The sequence below is a fragment of the Pipra filicauda genome, unplaced genomic scaffold, assembly GCF_003945595.2.
Source record: "Pipra filicauda isolate LSUMZ 115617 unplaced genomic scaffold, ASM394559v2 scaffold385_size793830_pilon, whole genome shotgun sequence".
In the NCBI taxonomy this organism is placed as follows: domain Eukaryota; kingdom Metazoa; phylum Chordata; class Aves; order Passeriformes; family Pipridae; genus Pipra; species Pipra filicauda.
Genome location: NW_024104515.1, coordinates 712,282 through 732,298, shown reverse-complemented (window position 1 = coordinate 732,298; position 20,017 = coordinate 712,282). Strand labels below are relative to the sequence as shown.

Sequence of the window (20,017 nt, the reverse complement as noted above, 5' to 3'; positions counted from 1 at the left end):
AGGAGGAGGAAGGGGAGGGGGGGAGACGGGGCAGCCCCGCTCTGCGGCCACCCGGCCCCTGGAGTCCCATCGGCGTCGTAATTTTCATTTTAGCAAGTCCAGCTCTGAGGAGATCCCTGCCCCAAATTAGTGACGCATTTTCATAAAGTAAAATCAATAAATAACTGGAATTCTCTGCCCTATTTCCATCCGCTCTGGGTGAGCGCGAATTGCCGGGGCTGGGGTGGAGAAGCAGCATCAGCCACAGCGAGCTGCTGCCCCGGGCTGTTCCTGGGGTCCGGGGGTTTGGGAGATGAGGCTGGAGGCTGGCACGGCACGGCACAGCACGTCCTCCAGCACAGCCCAGGTACTCATGGCATTGCCCACACGCTTCCTGCGGTAGCTGTCGAGATTAACCTTCCCAAATTATTCCATGAGGAAGCGTCTCGGGAGCCCCCGCGCCACGTCCTGCAGCCTGTGAGTGGGTGGGTGGGGGGAGCAGGAGGGCACCGGGTCTGGCTCTGCTCCGGTGTCCGCGGCCGGGAACGCCCAAGGTCGTCTGCGGACACCCCCGTGGAGACCAGGAGCATGAGATGCACGTGTTACATACACCCAGGTAACATCCGACCTGTGTGTGTCCACATACGGAATCATGGAGGGAAACGTTCCCGTGTCGGTGCGGTCAGAGCAGAATCAGCTCCTGCTTTGGGTCCGGACCTGAGGCCCATTGTGCTTCCCAGCCATTCCCAGCTCCCTTTGTCACACCCCCACAGTTATTCTGGAGTTCTGACAAACCTGTTTGGTTAATACATGCCCGTCTTTCCTCCAGCGCTATTTCCTGCATGATTTGTACCTCATTAATCCCGACACACAGACTGTTTTCAGTGTATATATATATCTCCCATTTATTCCTGCCCGCCTCCAGCTGCCTTTTGTTTCCCTTGTTCCTGGTGAATCCAGTGCACAGCCTCTATCCTTGAAAGGAAAATTAATGAGTTATCACATCTGCTGCCACTGGAGCAGCTCTGACCATGTGGCACAGGCAGCAGCTCTGCTGTGAGATGCAGAGTCATTCCTGATGGCTTTTGGGGGAGACAAATAGTTCCTCCTTCCCTCTGCAGTCTGCAGTGCTTGGTTTCCTGGGATGCTCAGACTCTCAGAGTGGGAGCACTGCTCCAAGGGGACTGGACCTGCTATGGGGAGAAAGGGAGAGGTTTTCACCAAAACCAACCCCTTTTCCCACCCAGGTCAGCACTTGGCTCTGGAACTGCCAGGCCCGGCCCAAGGAGAGGATGAACCCACCTCAGTTCCAGTCTTGGCCTGGGCCATGCTCCTGTTCTCACCCAAAAAGGGAAATAGCATTTGTTTTGCTGAAAAGGGAGAGGTATTTTACCAAACAGGGACACTTTTCCCTTTCTTACACCCCTCAGAGAACAGCAGCAAATGTTTATTGCTTATTTTATCAAAAATTCCTATGTGGAAATAAAAGGACACCAGCTGGAACACCCCATAGCCAGTGGCCACCCTGTGCCATCCTCCTGCCCCAGACTGGGGCTTCACCCCTTTTTAAAGCCTTTTTACTCCCTTAAACAGACCCTCAACCCAAACCTCACCTGCCCTGAACCCTGTGTGACAGGAACCACACACATTTGAGGGCCCAGAGACACAGGGGTGTCACTGAGGTGAAGTGAACACCCAAAAGCCAGGTGACAATATCACCCATCCTTTCCAATTTTAAGTAAAATCACCACATCCCTGACTGAGATGAACCCACAGGATTCAATCCTTCAGAAGAAACACCAACAAGTGAAGGAAACATCTAATTTTTATTGATTCCACATGAAGGGAGAGTAGTGTCCCCACAGCACCAGAGCACCTGAGTGGGGGCACAACCACTCCTCTGGTGTCTGTTGGGGCCACCTGGAAACCAAGAGCTTCAGAAAATGACAGTAAAAGGGGTAAAATTTATCTTAAATTAGACAAAAATACAAGGAACTAGTAATATTTCAGTTAACATCAATTTTTAAGTACATCTACACATGAATAAAGGTGCTAGTAAGTAAACTATCTCTGAAATCTGAAATTGCAGGACTTCTGGGTAATAGAATTTCTTCCTGAAACTTATGGACACTTCCAGGGCCAGTGTAACCTCTGTCTCTCTGGACACACAAAAGCAACACTGGAGACAGGACCTTGCTAGATCTTAAAATATCAAATACTGAACGTTCTTTGAAAGGAATAATTTTAAATAGACTAAATTTTTTGCTAAGGAAAGTTAACAGATGTCTCTTACTGATGGTGTGAGAGGATTAACAGACACAAGCCTCCATAAAAACAATTTAATCTCCAAAAGTGGTCTATGAGAAACGTTTTGAAGGACTTTATAAAATCCCTTCAAGGACTTTTATAAAATTCCTTTAAGGACTTCCATAAAATCCCCAACAATGTAAATCTCCTATGTAGAATATATGTTAGTGGTATCTTATTAACCTATCATATAACCATCGTATAACCATGAATATTAAAGATAAGCCCAGCAGTGAACACCTGGGGCAGCAGTGAACACCCACACGGGCCACTGCTGCCTGGTGTAAATGACAGGGAGCTCTGCTCAGCTCCCATGGTTGGACAAGGCACTCAACCCCTTTCCCAGGAAAACTGTTTGCTGAGAAGGTGTAACTTCAGGTGTGCCTTGATGAGCTGACGATTCTGTCAAACATGGGCCCGGCCGTGGCCGTGAGGTCGGCGAAGGGCTCGCGCTGCCGCAGCTCCAGGACCAGCTGCTTCTTCAGGACCAGGAAGATGTAAAACTTGGCTGCAGCTTCTTTCCGGTTGTTGTTCCGACAGAGCTCCCGAAAACTGAAGGAGCACGAGCCTGATGTCCTCAGTTGCTGTGTGAGGGAAATGAGAAATCAGTCAGGTCAGCTTCCCCGCCGCTCAAACAGGATCCCACGGGCTCCAAGCAGAGAGAGCTGCCCAGAGGGAATATCTGTGCTTGAATGCCTCGAATAGGATCCAGCCTTCGTGGAATCATGGAAGAACAGAACAGGTTGGGTTGGGAGGAACCTTAAAGATCATCTCATTCCCCCGCCCCAGGCAGGGGCACCTTCCACTAGACCAGGTTGCTCCAAGCCCACATCCAACCTGGGCTTGAACACTTCCAGGAGTGGGGAGTTTACAACCTCTCTGGGTATCTTGGCATCCGTGTTGATGGAAATGGCTCTGAACATTTTATTGCCACAGTATTGCTGGTACCTACCATGTGTTACTAAAATCTACAATTCCAATGAATTCCGTGACTCCAACGGATCACTTCCACCGTGGTTCATGTCTGAAAACACTAAATATCCATCTGCAGCCTGTTCTTTGGTTACAGGGACCTCACAGGCAAGAACTAAGTGTTCTTATCTCTTGTTTTTTAAAGGCTACACTGAGGTTTAAGTATGTATTTATTATTTGCACAGAGCCTTTGAAATGCGTTTGTATAAAATAATGTTCAGAAAAATCTCGTGATTCCTGCAGCTGTGAGAGGAGACCCCATGTCAGGCACCCCAAATCCTGACATAAATACCCAAAAAAGCACAGTTACATGCTGCAGGTGAGGGGCAGCAACATGGACAGTGTGGAAGGAGGAGCTTTTCTGACATGGTCCATCTGAAATCAACACCTGGTTTTGATGTCTAATAACAAGATCCAGAACTGGTACCTGTAAAGTTTTGTGTAACTGAAGAGTTCTTTTGCTCCATTTTATTTCTTCACTGTCTTTCTTGATCCTTTTTTGCTCCTTGAGAGGAAGTAAACAGAAAGTTAGTGTTTGTAAAAAGTCACACACTGTGATGAAAAGGAGTTCCAGCTTGACTGAAAACCTGAGCATCTGGGTGGCCAAAGTCAGGGAATCTGACACGTCAGTGCTCACACAAGGTTTTGTGAACAGAGAGAAGAAGGGTACCTGTGTGCTTTCTGCTGCAGAGACAGCTCAGGTGCAACAGGCCAGGTACCATGGAAGGCATTCCAGTGAAGCAGCTCCACAGCAAGGGACTGCTCAGTGGGACTGGGATTCTGACAGTATTTGTACCGGATGTTCAAATATTTGGCATGGGATTTTGGGCTTAACCTCTGAAGCTGGCAGCTGACTGCCCTGGTTCCTGATGCCACATTTTTTTTTTATTTTTTTTTTTTAATGTTTCTGAGAAAGAACAGGGTTCTCTTCTGAAACAAGCCAGGGCCACCAGCTCTGAGGACACACACCTTTGGCACCTCCACCTGCTGTTCTTCAGCTTCCTGGCCCAAGGAAGTTTTTGAGCTCTCGGAGAAAGCTGCTCCATCCAGCTGTGGGCACGGAAAGGACAATCAGCAGGGCTGACCATTTATCCATACAATGAGATTCTCATTACTTAGCTCTGCTCAGAGGATTTAATTATAATGAAGTTCTCCAAAATTAGCTAACAGTTGCTACTTCCACCATGCCTTTCCTGACACTGGGAAGGACCTTGCTGTAGGAGTCATCCTACAGCTGAACCTACACCTATGGGCACAGTTCAGTCACGTAGCACATGTTCTCTGCTGCCATTAGGTCCAATTTTGTCACTTTTCAACTTTAATGAGGCTTGTATTCTCTAAAGAATGCCCTTCACCCTAAGTGAAGATGGTAGAGATAGATAATTTGTTATTGCTTAAGTATTTCCTCAATATGAGACACAAAATGTTTTATCCTTTATAAAGATTATTATATTTATCTCGTCAGTACAATATTTCATATTTAATATTAAGCTTTCATTTATACTTAGTGATTAGACTGTAATCTATGCTTATCAACAGACAGTTTCATTAACCATTCCTTCACTGTGACAGTTTACCAAAGTAATTATAAATAAACTTTTATGACACAAGCTACTTCATGTTCTCTTGGTTGGCTTTAGCCTCCTTTTCAAACATTAATAATTTCTTAATGTGTTTTAGGTGGAACCTTAGCACAAAGTGGAACCAATATAAACACACTTAGGTCTCTAAAATTGAGGAAAACTGCTCACTATAGTTTCATCACAGTTCCCATTGGTTTCATTTCTGGCATTCTGTGGTGGAATAACCATAAAGGAGTCATTTCTAATATTTCTCTCAGTCTCAGAATGAGCTGACTCCTGCAGGTAACTTGGCTCTTCTACTGGCAGCATCCCTGTATTAATAGAAAACCAGAGTTCAAGAGGCAATTACTGTGAGTCACTGTCCTTAAAAAAACCCACTGAAAATCAAAAATCACACCCTAGTTTGCAATATTTGAGAGTAGGAGCCATAATGAGCAAGTATTAAAGAAACATCCTTCCCAACAGGAGAATGGAAGAAGAACCTTCCAAGGGAGTGTTTCCTTTTCTAAAAGTTGACCTTTGTGGATTCACAGGAGGGGGGTTTGTTGATTCATTTCTGAGGCAGAAACACAGGTTAGTTTTCACAGAGTGAAACATGACATTTTTTCTTGCCTGATATTAAGAAAACCAAATCTTCCAGATAGAAATAGAATTATTTACATGAATTTGAAAATTTGGAGAGTGGTTTGATTAAGCTCACAATAAGTGGGAATATTTTTTTTAATTATATTAAAAAAAACCCAAATAACACCACCCAAATCTGCAGTTTCAGAGACAGTCAGAGAAACCAAAGGTAACACTAAACATATCTCTTCATGCCACAAGGAAGAAAAAGATTTGCATTTCATTTAATTTCTAAAGAACAAAAGAACAGCAAAGGACCAATAAAAGCAAACATACAAACCAACCTTTTTTATTAATAACAACAGTCCCTTAACTCCCTTAACATTTAACTTTTTTGGCCTTTGATTTGTAGACTCCTGCACACAAACACCATGCATGTGTCTCAAACATTATGTAGAATAGAAAATAGTTTCTAACAGCTAATTCTGCACAAGAGAATTAAAATATTACCTGTGGTATCTTGGTCTTTTCGCATTTCTTCTATTTCAGAGACCCTCTGTACTCTACCTCCTCTCATCTTAAATCTGACACTCTTGAAGCATTTTTCAAACAACTGAAAATAATTATTTTTTCTTTGTTTGCTTTCAGAATATCACATCAGATCATTTGCAAACATCAACACAAAGGTATGAATACGAGCTGCATGTTAACTATCGGTACCCAGAACTTTAATATTTAAATTAGGCCATTCTGAAAATCTGCAGTTTTGATTTTTCTTTTTTTTTTTTTGAAGTAACAGCGTTCTGCAGCTTCAGCATTGTCCATGAACTCCATGAAAAAAAAAAAAAAGATCTTAGGAGCAGCTTGGATCATTTTCCCTTGAAGCCAGGAAGGATGAAAGAAAGAAATGTCTGCAGTTTTTATCCTCTTAGAGAGCAAGTTGTAATTCTGCAGCTGGACTCTAAGTGGTGAAGCTGCGCTGCTGCAGTGAACCCTTCCAAATCCGTCAGCAATACTCTAACAGTAATATTTAAGTCATCTGATGCACATTTAAAGTAAATATAGGCCAAAGATGTCTCAGATTGATTACAGAGAGGGAACAAGCCAGAAAACAACAAAACAAAGGAGAAAGTAGAACAGAAATGGACAGAAATGCAAAAAGTTGTGTCTTAGTGTAAGATCAGTCAGGTGCCAGTGTGTGAAATGAAACACCAACTCTCACGTCTTTGTAATTTTTCCCTTCTTGTTGGACTGCAGGAGGTTAAGGCTGTGACTCTACAGATGATGAAGTAATTAGTGGTGAGTGTGCAAATAATCCTCAGGTGTCCAGCTGACTTGCACTGCAGAGCAACGCTTCCCCTGACACTGAAATTCGGATCAAACTGAGTCTGCAAAACCCCTGTCAGCCAAATCCCACCTCTGCAACGGTCCTGGAATCTACTCAGTGGCATAAACCCCACAGGGAGCTGATCTTTACCTTTTGCAGGTCAGCGTGAACCACAGGCTGTGTGGAGTGGGACAGGAGTTTATCCACACCTCCCCACTCCTTCCACATCATCGTTTTCTTGGTTGGGGGAGCGAGGTCCAGCGTGGCCAGGATGTCTGTGCAGTTGGTGAGCTGGTTGTAAATGGCACTGCAGCTGAGCTCCTTATGTACATCCACCAGCAACTTCCTCTTTCTTTTGTTTTTTTTCCTCGAGGTCACAGCTACATAGAGCAAGTAATAAAAAACAAGTCTTAAGGTCTATTCCCAGGACATTAGGCACAAAAAATAAAAAACAAAAGCCCCGTGAATCAAACCAGCTGCTGACCCCCCAAACACCACCCAGACTTGAAAAATCAAAGTACAAGTGCAGAGGCCCTTTCTTCAAAAGATTGCATGAAATTTTCACTCTTTGTACTCCTGTACAGGAAATTCCCATATGTTTCATTACAGAAGACATATGACTATTGTACTAAAGAACTGGGAACAGGAGGACTTAATGAGAACTCATGATATAGCAGTGAGACTGAATAAGCTATCTTTAATCCATCAGGAAGTTAAGTGTTCCAAAAACTGCTGGTGCACTCAACAGGTTTCATTACCTCATAATTCATATCTGTATTTGTCAGTTTAATCCTTTAGCAATTTAATCAAGATGTAAACACAAAAGAAAGACACAGATTGGTCATATAGTCATAACTTCCTGAATATGGTTCTGGCAGGCTGGAAAATTCCAATGTGGTAAATATTGCTGTCAACGTGAGCTTGTTTATTTGCAAACAGCCAGCAAGGTGATAGGTAGCATTTAGATTTACTCACAGAGGAAATGTAATACTTTTTTTTTTTTTTGGATCTTTAATCAGAGTTAAAAGTTCACAAACCAACATTTTCCAAAGGCCTGAAAGTTTTAAGATTGTTATTTTAAACATAAAAGTCATTGATGTAATAAAATTAAAAATCACTGGTGATGAAAGTTCTTCAGGTGAAACTTCAGTACCACCCCTGAGCAGGCCAGGCTTGCAGTGCCAGCAGAGCAACAAAACTTGATTTGGTGCATGGAATAAACTGCAAGAAGAGACTTGGGCAGATCAGACAAATGACCTGACACTGGTTTTGTATAATAGTTACCATAAAATGGAACTCTGACAGAAGGAGCAGATGAAAACTAGAGTGGGAATAATCTCTTTTGCAAATATTTTGACTACTAAGGAAACCAAACATAGTTAATGCAAACATCCAGCAAGAAAGTGATCAGGTTCTGACCTGTGTCATCGACTGGCTCAAGCACAAATCCTTCTTCTTTGAACAAAAGGAATGTCTCGTTCATTGTGTGACTTACATCCTTCATGGTGGTGTCTGCACAGTTGGACTCAACTGCAAGAAAACCCAGCAAAAAACCCAAATGCAAGAAAGCTCACAAGATGGACTGACATCTCAATTGCACAACAGAGAGTGATATCAGAGGAAAATGGTGAGAATTAGACAACTGTGGCTTTGTTTATAAGCTCATAATTCTGTTCAGCAGTAATCACTGGCACTGCTGCTGCTCGTGCCCTGCCCTGCGCGTTTCCCTTCGCTGACCCCAGAAGGACCAGGCAGTGGGAGAGGCAGAAGAACTGATCTGCAGAAGAAGTGTTTAGGGGGAAATGTGTGTAGTTTCAATCTGTATCTGTTTGCAGTTCCAGGCAAGTGCAGGACAGTGTGGACATTTCTATCAATAGAGAAGGAACAGGGAGCACCAGCACTAGCACAAGCAGAGGCAAGAGCCACTCTATCCCTTTAAAGCTGTTCCAGAATTCTCAGTTTTAAAGCAACACCGTGATGGGGGAACAGGGATTTAAGATAACAAAAATTTCCCAGAAACACTTTTCAAAATGTAATTTATTTCATCAACATCAAACCAAAAGATTAGCAACACCTTTATGAACTACTTAAGTGTCATTTGTCACAGAAATATGAAACCAGAAATAGAATTTTTTTAGGTTGGGAAAGACTTTTTAAGCTCTCATAGGGAAAGTTCACAGTTATAGCACACCCTTATAGGGTTCTCTTCCCCCTCAAAAGGAACATCACACTGTGAGCAGCAGGGTGGACCAACAGCATATCCAACAGGATGCCACATAAAAGAGTTTCTAAGCAAAGTCAGGTTACAAATTTGGAATCCCTAAATCAAATGAAATTACCCTAAAGTAGGTGGATGAAGCAGTTTAGAAAAAAAAAAAAAAAAAAGGTAAAATAAATGAGGAAAGGAAAAAGCCACAGGATACTGCACAAAGCTGAATGTGTGTGACCTTAGGCATTAACAGGAACAGAGGGTTTGTGTGAGATGGAGCAGACTCTGCAAACTCACTGTTTGTGCTGTTCTCTGGCAGATCTGGTGACAAAGGACGCGCTTCTTCTATATCCAGAATATCTCTATCTAGGCCATTTTGCTCATCCCTCAACAGGATTTCTTAAACACAAAACACACAGTTTTAGTCATCCTAAGCCTTGGTAGTCATGAAATAGCCTGATACAGCCTGATGTTACTTAAGGTTAATTCTCTGCAAAGAAAGCAAGCTCAGCTTCCCCAGATGGCTGTCAGTGGTGGGGCTGTCTGCAACAGCACAAAAAGGAGAAGGTTAGTCCTAAGTTTGAAATTTCCATCTTTTCTTTGAAAAACATGATCTTGATAGTGTTAACAGGTATAAATCTATAAGGTTTATGCAGATATTCTAAGCCATAACAATGTAGAAGCTACTTTGCTGCCTTTGTTATTTCAACAGTAAGGATAAAAATGCTGCATTATTTCACCTTTGAAAACAGAAGTTAAACTGTTAAGCATTAAGCATAAATTTAATGCCTTTAATTCTAAAATAATGAAATATAGCCTTTAAACCAATTTGGCAGCGTCTAGGTGATCATAGATTTAGTCATAAGTAGAAAACAAATGAAGCATGAAAACAACAAATAACACAGAATTTATGTTTGAAAACAACCACTTTGGTGCTGTCTTGTTTGTTTTCCTGTAAGAATAAAAATATTTGGAGAGGAACTGATTCTGTTTGTCTGTTGCAAACCCTACCAATCATATCTGCAGCATCCTCCTCATCTCCAAAACGGTCATGCTGGAAGCAGAACACATCTTCGTGCAGCACAGACTTATCTCCACTGGCACTGGCCGAGTTGTGATCAGTCACCAGACTGTTGCTGCTCGTCAGGAAGCTGCCCTCAAAGAAGCTTTGCCTTCTCAGTGCATCTGCTTCTTCCTCTGAGGAAACACACAGCTTCTGATGCCTCATCTGCCTGAGCTTTGGAAACCCAGATTCATCCATTTCCTAGTTTTTTCAAATAATTTTTAGAAGATTGCAAGATACCCCATACCTCAGTTGGGATAATCAATAAACGATTCTGCTAGCTCAGGAAAAGCAGAGAATGTTTAGTTTGATTCTCACTCTGATATCAGATTATATTGCTTACATAAAATTTTAAGCACGAGATAGTATGACAGACCAACCAGAACAAACATGGAACAAATGCATGATAAATCACAGCTTTTTCACACGTGGAAAGGGATCTGTACAAAATTTCACATAAAATACAGTTTCCCTTATGGAATGTTTCTAATTTCTCAACTTCTCTCACCAAAGTTTCTGACACAGAGAGGTATGTTGCTTTCGTAATCCTCTGTAAGTGTGATGTCTTCAGCTCTGCTCTGATTCAAGGTGAAATGTTCAGCAACATCGATGGCACTGATGAAAAAAATATTATAAAAATAGAGGGTGAATTGAAACCCATTGAGCATTCAGCTGGAATGTGAAAATTGCTTCTAAATATCCTTCAATCCTAGAATTTCATCACAAACCCCCATATTTCTCCACTCTCTTTTGCCAGTAAACTTGGACTCATTTGATTTTGTTCCTGAAACATCTTTTAAACCGAATGACACAACTATTTGAGCTGGCAGAAAAGGCACCTTTACAGAACACACTTACCACACCAAGGCCCTTGAATAAATGGTATTACATTGCAGCTGTACTCACGAAATAATAAACCCTTACTGATCCCATCAAACTGTATTTATGGGGAGGTACAGAGGAAGCCTCAGTGGAAATCTGTTACCCTGGACCTTCAGGGCATCAGAGCCATCAGAAATATAACTTGGCCTCCTGCTTTTTTTTTTTTTTTCAGTTTTCTACTGAATTAATGCTGATCTGTGTTAGAAAAGCCAAAGAAATATGCTGGCTTTTCCTCGGGAGCCAGGTTGACTCCTGCTGATAAAACACCCCGGCCACGGAGAGCAGTGGAGCAGAAATGAAGTCACACAGTGGAACAGTACAACAGTGGGGTTACTGGCCAGAGTTTCCAGGATTGATACTAACTTTTATCTCTTCTCTTGAGATCAGAAAGCTGTTTGCATCCTTCACTCAGACAGTTTAAAATCCTGAAGTCTAAGTTCAAGGCATTAATTCATTGTGAAGGTCTGTTGATTAAAAGACTGAGGAAAACTACCAAAGCACGAAGACTGCACCTGTAGCTTTGTAAAGCTCAGAATTTAGGAGAATTCAGTTATCAAATCAAAACAACCCCATCTGAGTCTTGCTCAGGTAACAGCAAGGATAGCTTTTACTTCTGAAAATACTAAAAAGATTGAATAAAAACTAGGGAAGCATTTACTTTACATCTGGTAGTGGTGTTTCAAAATCATGAAATTCTTCAGGTAATGTAATGGACTGATAAGCAGCCTCAAAGTTCTCTTCTGGAAGGTCAAGAAGCCCTGAAAGAAACAGACAACATAACAAAGTAAGTATCAATAAAATAAAAGTAGTGTTCTCCCAAGTAGGTATAATAAGCCTATAAACCTGTCAGGAGGGGCTGCTGCCATTCTAAATCACAGCATGGTAAAGCTTAGGCACTCCAAAGTGAAATTTTATTTTCCACATCTTTTAGAAGATCTATTTTTTGCAGGCAGATACAGAAGAGTCTGCTGCAATAGGACCTGAAATATGTAAGTACTTGTGTTTCTGAATAGTTGCTTTAAGTTCCTGGAAGATTCTCCCAGCTGACATTTAGCCCAGAGTCTTTTGTGGCACTGCAAATGAATCACTGTGGTTTCCTTTTCTCTCCTGTGTCTCCAGCATCAAATAATTATGTACTGAGACTGCAAGTACTTGGAAATCAAGAGAATCCTGGAACAATTTGGGCAAGAGGGGATTTCTGAAGGTCATCAAACCCAACCTTTTGCTCGAAATAGAGTTCACTTCACAGTCAGATCACTTTTGACTATTTCTGCTGATGGAGATCCCATAGGATCCCTGGACAGCCTCTTTCAGCATTTTACCACTTCCACTGAGATTTTCTCCCCCCTTCTGTCTAGTTTTAGTCTCTGTTTCTGCTGTGACACTTGTCTTGTTCTTATGCTGCATGGTGCCCTCCAAGCTGCTATAGTATCTATCCAAAATAGCCTCAAGATGTGCCGGGGGGTTTCAGTTGGATGTTAAGGAAAGTTTCTTCACTGAATGGGTTGTAAAGCCCTGGTACAGATTTCCAAGAGCAGTGGTGGAGTCATCATCCCTGGAGGGATTTAAAACATGTGCAGATGTGGCACTTGGGGACATGGTTTAGTGGTGGCCTTGGCAGTGCTGGGAGGAACAGCTGGACTAGATTTTTGGAGGGCTTTTCCAACCTAAACAGTTCTGTGAGTCTATGATTCTATAATCATATCTTTGAAAATAATGCAGAGTAATTTTTCTCTATTCTGCAAACAGACCAGGTCACAAAGCACATTAGAGCTGGCAATAGACATTGGTGTCCCCGTTCTCAGCCTTTTTTTAGACAACAGTGCCTCACATTTGTTGCCTAAGTACAACAAACATAGAGCCTGTTGGATAAGGATCCAGTCATCTCAGCTCTCTTCTCCCTGGCTACATGGCCAGAGCTCAAAACATGCTGTCAGGTCTGGCACTGACACTGTTAGACATGCTGTCAGTGTCATCAGAAATTAAAATTAATTATCCAGCAATGGAGGCTGAATTCAAGCATCTCCTTGTAAGCCTACTTAAGATGCTGCTTCTGTTAAGGGAGTCAAAAACTTGAAATAGCATTAAATTAAGCCAGACTAAACACCAGCGGTAGGCACAAGTATGTTCGGTTGCCTTTGGGATCAATAATGTGTATTTAACAATATCCAAAAATTAATTTTTAAAATGAGAGTTGTAAAGGATACAGCTGGGAAAGTGCTGGATTTTGAACACACCTGGGCGAAAGGCTGACTTCATCTTGGTCAGAGCTTCGCTGCAGTCTGCCAGGAGGTACTTGGCTTTCCTGTGGTAAATCCGCACCACTCCCAGGAGTAAGTGTCCAGAGGTTCGCAGAGCTATAGCAAACTTAAGGATTTAAAAAAAAAAAAAAAAAAGTTGTTCAGGAGTTAGGATTTTTTTTTACAGTTACAGTAGTAACAGAGTTCCCTATGAGAGACAAACACCTTCACCCCGGAACTTTGCAGGAGATTGCTCCTCATGGCACAGCCTACCTTTGGGGAGATGATCTTTTGCACGGTGTCCTCTAAATTGCACTCAAAGATATGTGCCTTGGTGAGCTTCTTCTCCCAGTGGGCAGCCAGCCAGATTTTGGCCAGCGGCCCCCGCTTGTTGATGAGCAAATGGACGTAGAACATGGTGCCTGGCCAAGGGTTGCAGGGCAGCCCTGCTGAAATTCCCCTTGGGAAATTCCCCCTTCCAATGGGAAATGGGTCCTGGGGCACCAAGTGGGACTAGGGGTTTAATGGGATCTGAGGAAATGGGGGACCCAGTTGGGTGCTATGGGGAGGAGGGGATTTATGGGATCTGACTGGATTGGGGGCAGGGGAAACCCAGGTAGGTATTGAGGGAATGGGAGGATTTACTGGGATCTGAGGGGATGTGGTACCCAGGTGGGTATTGAGGGGATGGATGAATTTAGTGGGATCAGGAGGGGACGGGGAGATTTAGTAGAATCCTGAGGGGATGGGGACACCCAGCTGGGTGCCAAGGGGATGGGGGAACCCTGAGAACACTGAGGGAATGAAAGGATTTACTGAGACCCTGAGAGGAGGGGGACGGTGAGGGGGAGATTTGGCAGGACCTTGAGGGGACGGGAGGGGGAGGATTTAGTGACCCAGACGGGCGCTGAGGGGATGAGGAGATTTAGTGGGATCTGAGGGGACAGGGTGCCCGGACAACGCCGGGCTGGGGGTGGTGGTGGTGGTGTTGGATTTAGCGGGATCCTGAGGGATGGAGGGGCCCAGCCGAGCTCTGAAGGAGCCCAGCTCGGCACTGCGGGGATTAGCGGGCGCTGAGGGGGCGCGGGGGCTCGGCGGGGCGGGCGGGCCCTCCTCAGGCCGCGGCTCAGCCAAGGGCGGGAAGGCGCCGCAGGGCGGTCCCGGTACCGTCCTCGGAGCCGCCGGTTCGCGGCAGCCCCGGCCGCGGTCCTGCAGGGCTTGTGTCCCCTCGCTGCGGCCCTGCACAGCTCTGGAGCCTCCGGCAGGGCCCTGCCGCTGGAAACTACTCCCCATTCCTTCCTGGGGCTCACCGGGAGCACACACACATCCCTGGGGGCGCCCACACATCCCCGGGAGCACGGTGCTGCGCCCCACATTTCAGGTTCCTAAGAGAGGAGAACAGTCTCACTCTCGTCCTTCTCCTTCCTCTCCTCATCTTGCCTCCTTCTCCTCCTCTCCTTGTACTTCCCCTCCTCTTCTCCCAACCCCTTTCACCCTTGACATTTTAAGAGCCGGCTTGCAGGCACCACCCCATCCATCTCTTTCTCTCCAGGTGAGCAGCTCCTCTGTGGCTCCAGGCACGTCTGATAAAACTCCCTTGTGAAGGAAATTTGCAGAAGAAAAAGAAAAGAGGAAAAAAAGAGAAAAAAAACCCCAAACAAAACCAACAAACACAAAAATTCCCCAAAAACCCAGATCTTCAGACAGGACCTCTGTGCAGAGGGAGAAGGGGAAAGGTTTGCAGCCACCCACCTGCACCAGCCCCAGCCACCACCGAGAGCAGAAGGCAGTATGTTTGCACACTTAAGTGTCGTCAGACAGGGAAAAATTAGTTTGCAACCCTCTGCTTCGTGCTTTCCATGCTTTATATTCAGGCAGAGCACAGCAAGGCTCCCGCTGCTCCCAGGCACAGCCCAGTGCATCAGCTGTTGCCATATCACAAGGCACCTGTGGTTTTCCCTGTCTCCCTGGTGTTATCTGAAGATAACGAGATCTTAATTATCACCAAGAAAGTGCTGAGCCTCTTCCCAGTGTGGCTCTGCAGTTGGTCATAGTGGGAAGCAGGGCTCTGTCCTTCCATCTGCCTTTGGGCAGAGTGGGAACACTGGGCTGGGGCTCAGATGTTTGAGGAAGGGATTTTTTGCTATAAACCACCCTTGGAATGGTGTATCCACAACGGGGACTTGGAGGAACCTCCCATGAGCCCCAAAGCAGATGTCCACTGCCCCTGCCAAGGCACCAAACCTGCTTGGGTGTTCCACACCCTATGAGAGGGAAATTGCCCTCTCTGGTGCCCACTGTGCTGCTCCAGACCTCCCCAGTGCTGAGGCTGATGTCCAGCCCTGCCTGCCTGGGCAGTGACAACAGCTCCTAGGAGCAATTTGCAGAATCAGAACCCCCCTGCCCTGTGGGGAGCACTGGGGTGCTGTGTCTGTGTCACACAGGGACCAGCAGTGACAGGCGGAGAGGCTGTGATGTGCCAGGCACCGCTGGTCCTCCCAAACTGCTGGATCTCTTGATGGTGTGGAGCCAGCTCCTGAATTGCCCAGCTGCTTCTTCCCTGACCTCCGAGTCACCTTGAGCCATGCTGGCTGCGGGCGCTCGCTCTGCCATGGGATGCTCTGAATGCTAAGGAGGCAGGAAAGAAGCTTCACCTCAGTGCTGGGGCTGGATCAGGGTCAGCACTGCCAGGGGGCACCAGACAGCTGTGCACACCCCAAAATTGGGCTGTGCTGCACAGGGCTGTGCTGGGGGACAGAGCCAGGTATACAGCCCATCCAGCTTCATCACATTCCTGCTCCTGCTGTCCTCCTCTGCCTGCCTGAGGCTCCCATTTGCTGTCCCTCTTATCCACGTTAATAATTTCTTCTGAGCAGTGACATGTGCGCATCCCTGGCAGCCCCGTCTGGCTCCCTCACCCTGCTCCATGTCCCAGACTCCCCCGCCCTTTCCCTTTCTTTCCAAGCCCTCTGTCTCTCCCCTCCAGCACTCCTGCAGTTTCATTGTGAATTTTGGCAGTGCTCTCTCTGACCTTGGCTGTCTCCCTCCTCTCTTTGCTCCTGTGCTGGCAGCATAAATCCTGGCTGTCTCTGTCTCCTTCCCTTCCCTCAGTGCCAGCACCTTGGGGATGGAGTGGCCCTCAGCCTCACGCTCAGCCCCTCAGGATCAGGCTGGGGAAGGTTTTTGGGCTGTCCTGCGGCCCTTCAAAGGCCTGGGGTCACCTCCCGGCTCCCATCCAGCAGTGGCAGTGGGATTCTGGGGCAGCACAGTGCCAGCAACGATGGTGGCAGGATGTGTCCCTCCACCTCATCCGTCACAGGTGGCCTCCCGAGTGTTGCTGTGGGATTGGGGTGCAGGAGCAGCCCCCAGGCAGCATGGAGCCCTGACCCCATGGCAGGCTCAGCCCTGTCACTGTATAAAGGCATGAATAGCTCTGCTTCTGCCACCCAGATTCCCATTCTGGCAGGGCTCCCAGCCTTTGCATCCCTGGGCTTGGGTGCTCCAGAATGGAGGGCTTGACCAGGGCTCTGTTCAGGAGCAAACTGGCGTCGGTTCTGTCTTCCCATGGAATTTGGCAATGGTGAGACAGCAGATCTCCTCCTGCCCGTCTGTTCACAGAAATGTGCCCGCCTGCTCCAGATCCATCTTTTCCTGCTGATTCGGGACAATCTGTGTCCCATGACCTACTTGTCTCCAAGCATCTCCTGCCTTCCCGTGGAGTGGGTTGATACTAAAGCCTCTCTAAATGTGGTTAACATGTCAGGATGCACTTACATTTATTTTTAATTCTGCTTTTTTCTCGGCCCACTTTTGGCTGAGTCCCCAGGGACATTGTGCTGGGAAGTTTCTGTGTTTCATAGAGTCACGGAATGGTTTGGGTTGGAAGAGACCTTACAGATCATCTCATTCCAAGCCCCTTGCCATCGGCAGGGACACCTTCCTTTAGACCAGGCTGCTCCAAACACCCTCCAGCCTGACCTTCAACACTTCAGGGATGGAGCATCCACACTGAGGAGGCAGGAGCAGAGAGCAGGTGGGTCACGGCACACAAAACTTACACTGCAAACTTAAAAAATAATAAAATCACGTGTATCCATGCCCCTGAGATGGGAAACAGTGATGCTATCAACCATCCTTGGAGTGATGTTTTCCTAGCCCACCCCGCAGCCCTGTGCCCTGCTGCAGCTCGGGGAGTAGAGGTGCCATGTGTTGGTCTGGAGAGTGCTGGTCAGCATCATGGATAGGCACTGTGCCTGGATGGGTGCTGAGCTTGGATGGGCGCTGAGCCTGTCCAGCCCTCAGAAAACACAAATGCACCTCTTTATTTGTGCGGCGCTTCCTAAACTCTTTGGTGCTTTTCGATCCCTTTTAGCTGCATCTGACAGAGACTCCAGAGAAAATCCCTGGCCCTGTCATGACACAGGTGGCAGGAGACTCCCATCTGACATCCCCACACAGGGCAATGCTCTCCAACTGTGACTGGCAGGGAGCCCAGTGTGGCTGCAGAGGAACACACTGAGGGGGGATAGGGTTCAGGACATGGGCGGGACAGGGTGCAGGGCATGGGGGGCCCAGGGCGCTGGTCATGCATCCCTGTGTCCCTGGCACTGTGCCAGCAGCACTGGGTGAGCTTGTGGGAGATGCTGGAGGCATGTGAAGCTGTTGAAGGGAATGGCAATGTGATGGACAAACCTTCCCGGCAGCTGTCAGCAGCCCACCCGCTATCACTCGGGATTTACATCCACATCCCCAGGCACCGCTCCAAATGTGGAAATAGACCACGTCTTATTAACAAACGAGGGGAAACGTGCGGCTGCCAGCAGGTCACTGCCGGGGCACGGGCCTGGGTCCGGTGCCAGGTCAGGGAGAAGCAGGGTGTGGGCACTGACGTGAGTTCTCTGTGAAAAATTGAATAAATTGTGTGTGCGTGTGTGTGTGTGAAAGGGGGACTCTGTGCCATGGGACTGCAGTGGGACTGTGGTGGGACCACGGGGGCCAGGCTGTCTCAGTTTGGAGCATTTCATACCTGACGTAAACCCGGGTCAAACCCCCAGTTCCCTCTGGGGATTTGGGGACAGGCTGTAACCTTGTGGAGACTCAGGGTGGGCAGCGGCCGGGTGGGAGCTCTCCCTGCTGCCTTTAGGACTGGGGACGCTCAGGTTGCAGCCCCAGTGTCCCCAGCCCAGCTGTGCCCCGTGGTTGTGGGGAGCACGTCCCCCAGGCACACCCCATGCAGACCCCACGGTTCTGCCCTGCCCTCTCCTCCAATGCCCCTCCCCACGCAGCCCCCCGCGGTGCCCACGGAGGGTTCTGGCGCTGTCGGGGAGTGCACGGAGGGGTCCCTTTGCACGGGGTACGTGCGCAGGAGGTGCCGGTGTGCAGCCGGGTGTGTTCATGTGTGTGCCCCCCGTACGTGTGTGTGTGTGCGTGTGCGTGCGGCTGCCGTGCGCGACCGCAGCTCGGGGCACCCACCGCCCGCCCCGCGGCGGCACCGGCACCTGCCCGGGGAGCCGGGGCGGCGGGGGTAGGCATCCCGGCTCGGGGGGCCGGGTGGAGAAGGGAGGCAGCTCGGTGCGGGCACCGGCGGGGCGGGCAGACCGAGCGGAGAAGCGGGAGCGGAGCCCAGTGCGGGAGCGGGGAACCGGCGGGCAGAGCCCGGCGGGAGAACCGATTGCGGAGGGGGGCAGCTCGGTGGGGTCACAGGGACACGTGTCCCCACGGGGGGTGTCAGCCCGGTTCGAGGAGGTGGGTCGCGCAGTGGGAGCACGGTTTGGGAAGGGGGAAGAGCCGGGTTCGGGGAGGCAGGTGCCGGGTTCAGGGAAAGGGAGCAGCCCGGTGCGGGGACTCGGGGAAGGGGAGAATTCCAGTCTGGGGGCTCGGCTCCGGTGAAGGGGGACAGTGCGGGCGGGGACTCAGCTCCAAGGGGTAGCCCGGTACGGGTAAGCGGGATCCCAAGAGGAGAAGCCCAGTTCGGGGACCTGCGGGGTGGGGTTGGCAACCCGGTTCGGGGCAGCGGCTCTTGGGACAGAGAGCACCCCGCTCCCAGGGGTCATCTCGGGTTTGGGCGAGCATCCCGTCTCCTGTCCGCGGGAATATCCCATCCCGGTCCGGCCGCTCACCTCTGGCCGCGCAGGCCGGCGGCGGTTCCATGGCGTCCCCGCGGGTGGCAGAGCTGCGGAGCCCGGGCGAGGCGGCGGCGGGTGCGGCGGGTGCGGGGGCTGGTGCGGGCGCGGGGGGGCCGGTGCCGGCGGGCCCGGGGCTGGCGCTGGCGCTGGGCTGCGCCCTGGGCGGCGCGGCGCTGGTGGTGCTGGCGGGGGCCGTTCCGCGGGCGGCGCGGCCCGACCCCGCCGTGCCGGCGCGGCAGATGGAGCGGCTGGAGGCGCGGGCAGCCCGGCTCCGCGCCCGCCTCGACCGCTGCACCGTGGCCGGGCTGGCGCTGCTGGCCCTCGGCGGGCTCCTGCTCGCCGCCCTGCTGCTGGCCGCCGCCGCCGCCCGCCGCCGCGCCCGGGCCGCCCACCGCACCGGTGGCACCTACGGCTCGGTGCGGCTGCGGCTGCGGAGGGTGTCCGCTGACGGGACGCGGGCGCTGCTGGAGAGCCAGTTGAGCCCCCCGCCCCAGCCCCCCGAGGGGCCCGGCTCCTAGCCGTGCACGCCCCGGGGACACCCTGCTGCCGGCAGAAGCGGGAGTCCCCTTGCCTCACCCGAACACCGATACTACCTGGTGAGACTTGGCCCGTGCCAGCCTTCAGCCACCACCCTCGCCTCCTTGAATCCTTTTCGGATGGGGCTCCCATCCGGCAGCACCGGAGTGATGCGGCTTTGGGATATACCACTGGTCTGGGCTGTTCCCCACCACCAGCACTGGGACAATGTGGCCTTCAGACCCCCCAT

The 20,017-nt window shown here is 48.8% G+C and overlaps 1 protein-coding gene across 4 annotated transcripts; it reads right to left on the bottom strand.

The window, feature by feature from the left end:
• Positions 1-1,786: 1,786 nt before the first annotated feature.
• On the bottom strand, positions 1,787-19,318 carry RAD21L1 (RAD21 cohesin complex component like 1). 4 transcript variants are annotated; one of them, XM_027721823.2, is made up of 14 exons: positions 19,246-19,318; positions 16,901-17,192; positions 13,124-13,253; positions 11,545-11,644; positions 10,513-10,619; positions 9,953-10,138; positions 9,239-9,340; positions 8,152-8,262; positions 6,883-7,112; positions 5,916-6,018; positions 5,010-5,152; positions 4,228-4,308; positions 3,686-3,763; positions 1,787-2,870 (listed from the first exon to the last, which is right to left on the bottom strand). In XM_027721823.2, the coding sequence occupies exons 2-14, from the start codon at positions 16,982-16,984 to the stop codon at positions 2,661-2,663; spliced, it is 1,665 nt and encodes a 554-aa protein (XP_027577624.1). In that variant the 5' UTR covers positions 16,985-17,192; positions 19,246-19,318; the 3' UTR covers positions 1,787-2,660. The 4 variants fall into 4 exon arrangements, with proteins under 4 accessions (XP_027577624.1, XP_027577622.1, XP_039240841.1 ...); XM_027721821.2 differs by lacking the exons at positions 16,901-17,192; positions 19,246-19,318 and adding an exon at positions 13,400-16,876; XM_039384907.1 differs by lacking the exons at positions 9,953-10,138; positions 16,901-17,192; positions 19,246-19,318 and adding an exon at positions 13,400-16,876.
• Between the last annotated feature and the right edge of the window lie 699 nt (positions 19,319-20,017).